Here is a 7,506-nt window from a genome sequence, read left to right as displayed (position 1 = left end):
AGCTCCAGGAACAAGCTTTTACTCACATCAGCAACTCTACTCTTGAGTATCTGCATGATTTTTATGTAAAGAAAACAATCAAACATAATGGGTAAGAAATCACATTCAATAATAACAGGTATATACTACAAGGTAGGATATCAACATATAACATGATCTACACCATCTCAAATCACAGTATATCAATTAAATTCTCACACCAACTTATTAATCACAACTCATTCACATACCAATCACACACAAATTACACACAACATCAATATCATATGCATTTGTCTCATTATGCATATCATACTCAAAATGCAACTCCATGACACTTGTTGTAACACTATGCATGTGGTACTAACTCAACAATGGTTCACTCGGGAACCGGTTCCCTTTAGAAAGTAAATTATTTAATCTTTTGATATGTTTTGAAACATAATGTTCTAAAATTCAAAACTCAAAATTAAATCACAAAAAAATACCGAATATGGAAGAACCATTCGAAAATAAGGCAGAGGCAGTAGATGCTCTGATACCAAATGTTAGAATAATATATATATATATATATATATATATATATATATATATATATATATATATATATATATATATATATATATATATATATATATATATATATATATATATATATATTGATCCTATATTCCTGATAACAAAAGAACAACAAGATCAATAAAACAAAATGCGGAAATAGAATTAGAGGTTTTACCTCCAGCCATTGTTGCAGTGTTGTGAGTGCACTGCCTTTTATTCTTCCAAGCTCTTGCTCTCTCAATATAGATGGTGTATTTCTTTTCTGATGAGAGAAAGCTTTGGGGACCAAAGACTATTTATAGGCTTGATTCTACCATCAAGAATTTAAAGCCATTAAAACTCATTACCACCCAATTAAATGGTCATATCAATTTACATTAAAACCAAAATAAATCATACCCTTTTCAGAACCAAAATCCCAAAACTATGGACCATATTAAAATTGGTTTTTTATTATTAATAATTATTATAATAAAAATAAGAAACCGTTACATTCTCCCACTTGGTCCATAGAACTGATTATTGGCATAAATGAGTCATGGAAAACTTACTCAAGAAATAAATATGTGAATCATAGAGATAGTCCCTCTTAAAGCAAGTAGTCTCATCTATGTATTACAACATGTCTACTTTCAAATATATATCTATAATGTGGTAACTAACTTGATGAATAAACCAATGTTTACTCTTGGTCCAGATGTAACATATTTTCTCAAACTGTATAAGAGTTTTATTAATAAGAAAACATCATAATATAAGAGTTTTATTAATAAACTGTATGTATACAATCATAAGGAGGACCCAAGTCCCATGTTCTCTACATGATCCTTAAATTTTATTGGTGGCATGCCCTTAGTCAAAGGATCAGCGATCATTAAATCAATACTAATGAGATTAATAACTACTATTTTATCTTTAACTCTTTCTCTAATGGCTAAATACTTTATGTCGATATGCTTGCTTCGACTTCCACTTTTATTGTTCTTAGCCATAAAGACAGCTGCTGAATTATCGCAAAAAAATCTTCAGAGGTTTAGAAATAGAATCCATGATTATAAGCCCAGAAATAAAACTCTTAAGCCATACACCATGAGAAGTAGCCTCAAAACAGGAGACAGATTCGGCTTCCATAGTAGAAGTAGCAACCAAGGTTTGCTTAGTACTTCTCCATGAAATAGCTCCATCAGCCATCATACAAATATATCCCGATGTTGATTTGCGAGAATCAACCCAACCAACAAAGTCGGAGTCTGAGTAGCTGATCACATCAAGATTGTCCATCTGCCTATACATTAGCATGTAATCTTTTGTTCCTTTAAGATATCTCAACACCTTCTTTGCAGCTTTCCAATGATCCATACCTAGATTACTCTGATATCTTCCTAAGATTCCAACAGCAAATGCAATGTCGGGCCTTGTGCATACTTGAGCATACATAAGACTTCCAACAACAGAAGCATATGGAATATTCTTCATTTGTTCCCGCTCAAAATCATTCTTAGGGCATTAATTCAAATTAAATTTATCGCCCTTGACAATGGGTGCAACACTTGGTGAACAATCTTTCATTCTAAATCTCTCTAAAACTTTATTGGTGTAGGTTTCTTGTGATAGACCCAAAATTCCTTGAAGTTTATCTTTGTGGCTCTTAATTCCAATGACATAAGATGCCTCACCCATATCCTTCATATCAAAGTTTTTAGAGAGGAATTATTTCACCTCATGTAGAAAACCTTTATCATTGGTTGCAAGTAGTATGTCATCCACATACAAAATGAGAAAACAAATTTTGCTCCCACTGACCTTCTGGTATATACATTGATCCATGGGGTTTTCAATAAACCCAAATGAGGATATCCTTTCATGGAATTTAAGATACCATTGACGAGAGGCTTGTTTTAACCCATATATGGATCTCTTAAGCTTGCAAACCAAATGCTCACCACTATTAGAAGAGAAACCTTCAGGTTGTTTCATATAAACCTCCTCCTCTAAATCACCATTAAGAAAGACCGTTTTCATATCCATTTGATGCAACTCAAGGTCAAAATGTGCAACTAATGCCAAGATGACACGAAGAGAATCTTTCTTAGATACAGGAGAAAAAGTATCAGTGTAATCGATTCCCTCCTTTTGAGTAAATCCCTTAGCAACGAGCCAGGCCTTGTATCTCTCAATGTTGCCTAATGAATCTTTCTTGGTTTTAAAGACCCATTTACAACCAATGGCCTTTTACCCATTAGGTAACTCTACAAGATCCCATACGTCATTGTTTCTCATGGAATTCATTTCATCATTCATGGCATCATACCATAAATTTGACTCTTTGCAACTCATGGCTTGTCTAAAGCTCTCAAGATCATTCTCAGCTCCAACATTATAGTCAGATTCTTGTAGATACACAATGTAATCATTAGGAATATATGATTTTCTTGTCCTAGTAGATCTTCTTAATGTTTGATCAACATTTTCTTGTGGATCTTGTTATTCAACTAATTGTTCATCATCTTGATGACCAACTTGATTTACTGGATCATCACTAGCTTGTGGAGTCTCAATGATTGGTTGATCAACATCCATTTGAACTTGAGGGATGTTGTAAATAGTAACCAATCTATTACTTGAAGTGGAAGGTTCATACTCTATATGATCATGCACAAAAATTGAATTTTTGATTTGATCGCTCCCACTAGTCAAATGATTTTCAAGAAACTTTGCCTTTATTGACTCCATAATCCTACTTGTATGAGATGGACAATAAAATCTATAACCTTTAGACCTTTAGACATATCCAATGAAATACCCACTAATGGTCCTCAGATCTAGTTTCTTTTCTCGTGGGTTATAAATCCTCACCTCAGACAGACATCCCGAAACGCGCATATGTCGTAAACTCGGCTTCCATCCTTTAAATAACTCAAATGGTGTCTTTGAGACAACCTTGGATGGAACCCGGTTTAGAATATACACAATCGTCTTTAGTGCTTCATTCCATAATGATTTAGGAAGATTAGAGTTGCTAAGCATACTCCGCACCATGTTCAATAATGTTCAGTTTCTTCTTTCTGCAACACCATTTTGGTTCGGAGAACCGGGCATGGTGTATTGGGTAACAATCCCATGTTCTTGAAAAAACTTAGCAAATGGACCAGGTGCTTGTCCACTCTCAGTGTATCTACCATAGTATTCACCACCCCGATCTGATCTCACTATCTTTATTTGTTTTCCACACTGGTTCTCAACTTCAGTCTTAAAGACTTTGAAGGCATCCAATGCTTCATATTTATTGTTAAGCAAATAAATATTCATATATCGTGAGTAATCATCTATGAAAGTGATGAAATATTTCTGACCATGTGCATCCATATCAGGACAACATATGTCTGTATGAATTATTTCTAATATACTTGAACTTCTATTGGCACGTTTCATAGACATGTTGGTTTGCTTTCCCTTAATGCAGTCAACACAAGTTTCAAAGTCAGCAAAATCTAGAGTATTAAGTACCCCATCTTTTACTAACCTTTTAATTCTATCTATGGAGATATGTCCTAATCTCCGATGCCATAACATAGAAGAATTCTCATTAATATTACACCACTCCGTGCCAGTTTGAACATGCATTGAACTATAAATGGATTCGATTTGTAAATTAATACGTAAAGACCATCAGACAATATACCATTCCTAACACATTCTGAATTATAAAATAATTCAAATAAGGTGTCTTTAAAATTAAAGGAATATCCAAAAGGTACAAGTCTAGAAACTTAAATCAAGTTTCATGAGAACTTGGTACATAAAAGGTCCTTTCTAATTTCAAAACAAAACCGTTATTCAAAATTAAATTGCAAGTTTCAACAGCTTCCACATGTGAGCCCATCCTGCTTCCTGGTAGGACAGTCCGCTCACTTCCCACTGGCTTCCTTAGGTTTTGCATACCTTGTAAGGAATTTGTTATATGGATTGTTGATCCAGAATCAATCCACCAGGTGTTAATATTAACATCGGTCATATTAGATTCATAACAAACAAATGAGAATAAATTACCTTTCTTCTCAAGCCATTCTTTGAATCCAGGGCATTCCTTCTTCATGTGTCCTCCCTTTTTACAGAAGTAACACTTTGCTTCTTTCTTGATATCACCTTGCAGTGGTATTTTGAATTTCCCTTTCTGATTGACTTGTGACTTATCAGTTTTGAAAGCTTTGTTCTTCTCGCGAGTGCTTGTCAGCAATGCACTCTCACTCTGTTCCATTACAAGCCTTTCTTCTTCCTGAACACACATGGTCATTAATTCATTGATTGACCATTTCTCTTTATGTGTATTGTAGGAGATCTTGAAAGGCCCATACTCAGACGGAAGAGAGTTCAGAATATAGTGCACCAGGAAGGAGTCATGCATATCAACCTCAAGTTTCTTAAGTTGAGCTGAAATGTCATGCATTTTCATTATGTGCTCACGCACACCTTTCACACTGGTGAGTCGGTAGGAGGAAAATTTCATAATTAATGTGCTTGCCAAAGCCTTTTCAGAAGTGACGAACTGATCGCCAATGGCTTTCAGCAAATCATAGACATTCTCATGTTGATCGACAAAACCATGTATTCCACCTGTGACCTTAGTCTTAATGAACATCACACTAAGTCGGTTGGATCTCTCCCACCGCTCATATAGTGTGATTGCAGCTGGAGTACTTTCATCTGTAATTGCAGGTGGTTCGTCTTTCCTAATAGCATAATCTATGTCCATCCATTCTAGATGGAGGAGAATTCTTTCCTTCCACACCTTATAGTTATCTCCTTTGAGCTCGGGAATATCACATCGGATATCAGAAAAATTAGCAGGTTGAGAAGCTAAAAAGATAAACAAAATTGATGTCAAAATTTGAGGCATAAATATTATCCAAATTGTATGTATTATCAATATAAACATACCATAAAATAAATCTTGCAACATAAAAATTACCTGTGGGCTAAACTTTAATATAATAAGATTTTAAAAAAAATTGCGATAGATTTTTCAAACCTCACACTTTACGTGCATGATATAATCTTGTTTTTCTATCCAAAATTAATACTTTATGATAAAATTATCAAATTATGTATCAATTCATAATTCTTGTGGGCAAGTTATGAAAATATTGACATTTTATCCTAATTTATCATACAAATACAATAAAAATTCATGTAGGATAAAATTCATTATATCACGTATAATTAATTACAATTTTATATCTAATAATTTATGTGATCTCGAAACTTTAAAAAAAATAATCTCAATTTATTTAAGGATGATGTGACTAATCCAAATTAATCAAAATTATAACGATCACTAGACATAGTAACTCGATTATATGAGAGAACAAAATTAAATAAATAAGATCTCTTATACAATTGCTTAACAAAATAATAACATTATAAATCAATTTTAATTTATGCATAAATTTTATTCAAAGATTAAATAATAAGGCATAATGATCAGAAAAAATGAAATCATATGGATATGAACAGAATCAAAATACATGTTTAACAAAGCATCCCAGCGGTAACATTCATAAATGCCATGGATGAGGACCTGAATGATGGTTATTCTACCATCAAGAATTTAAAGCCATTAAAACTCATTACCACCCAATTAAATGGTCATGTCAATTTACATTAAAACCAAAATCCCATAACTATGGTTTTTTATTATTAATAATTATTATAATACAACTCAACATATATACAACTCACCTTTAACTCAACAACACACCTCTCAACATGTACAATTTATCAATTCGTACTCATAACTCATAAGCAAGTTCATCATAGCATTCATCGTTAAAATAACGTCAATAGTACATATACGCCTCGCCAATTAATCATATTAATACAACATATCCAGTCTCTAATTACATAGTCACTTGATAGGAAGTCGCGTTATCCTTCTAAATCTCCAAACGACATCTCAATTGGACCTACAGAATGAAAGATACGACCAAAATCATCGGACAATGCAACAAAAACAAAAGTATAATTTTCACCATTTGGCCTATGACAATCGGTTGTCATTTGGTGCAATCGATTGTTACCAAAACACATTTTGCTACTGACTTCGTAAAAAACAACTTTTCTGGGATAGGTAATTGATTGTCATCTGGTGCAATCAGTTGCAATGTTATTTCTTTTCAAAAATTTCAACTAATGAAATCGATTGTCATCTAGGGCAATCAATTGTCACGGTAGTTTTTTTCCAAAAATTCAAGTTTTCCCTGTTACATGATTTTCTTCCAATTTCCAACTTCAACCACCAAACTAGTTCCAATTTTGTTCACTCAAAAACATCCCCATATATTTTCTAATAGGATCAACACATATATCACAATAATTATCATCAATCTAGTAATTTTTCTCATGAATTAAAAACTTAGATGTTGGGGGAGTTTTTCACTAGGGAGCATTGAAAATTGTAGGACTTCTTTTTCTAGAGCAACACCTTTGTGAGAGACACACCATATATTGACCCAAAACCTTAAGGTGATAGGTGTGTGGGTTCTCTCACTTATAAATGCTAAAGTCTCCACATTACCGACCAATGTGGGACTATTTATCCACACTACTCACACTTGATACATTCTCAACACTCCCCCTCAAGTATGAGTACACAATGCTACCCCTCAAGTGAAATCTCTTCTTACTTCCATAGTCTCTTGTATCGCACGTAACGTTTGTTATTCACCACACTGGCGCCATTGACACTCTTCAACAGAACGTTTCTTATTCACCATCATGGCGCTGTTGACTTTCAATACAAGTAACCTGGTCCCTTTCTGAAATCAAAGGCTTGTGATACCATTGTTGGGGGAGTTTTTTCACTAGGGACCATTGAATATTGTGGTACATCCTTTTCTAGAGCAATATTTTTGTGAGAGACACACCACATATTCACCCAAAACCTTAAGGTGATAAGTGTGTGGATTC

At 33.7% G+C, this 7,506-nt stretch overlaps 1 protein-coding gene across 1 annotated transcript; it reads right to left on the bottom strand.

Moving 5' to 3' along the window:
- Positions 1 to 1,328: 1,328 nt before the first annotated feature.
- On the bottom strand, positions 1,329 to 1,899 carry LOC127078996 (secreted RxLR effector protein 161-like). The gene is made up of 2 exons (XM_051019413.1): positions 1,629 to 1,899; positions 1,329 to 1,543 (listed from the first exon to the last, which is right to left on the bottom strand). The coding sequence occupies exons 1-2, from the start codon at positions 1,897 to 1,899 to the stop codon at positions 1,329 to 1,331; spliced, it is 486 nt and encodes a 161-aa protein (XP_050875370.1).
- Between the last annotated feature and the right edge of the window lie 5,607 nt (positions 1,900 to 7,506).

This window comes from Lathyrus oleraceus, chromosome 5 (genome assembly GCF_024323335.1).
Source record: "Lathyrus oleraceus cultivar Zhongwan6 chromosome 5, CAAS_Psat_ZW6_1.0, whole genome shotgun sequence".
In the NCBI taxonomy this organism is placed as follows: Eukaryota; Viridiplantae; Streptophyta; class Magnoliopsida; order Fabales; family Fabaceae; genus Lathyrus; species Lathyrus oleraceus.
The sequence above is the reverse complement of the archived record's forward strand: the minus strand, read 5'-3'. Positions and strand labels throughout refer to the sequence as shown.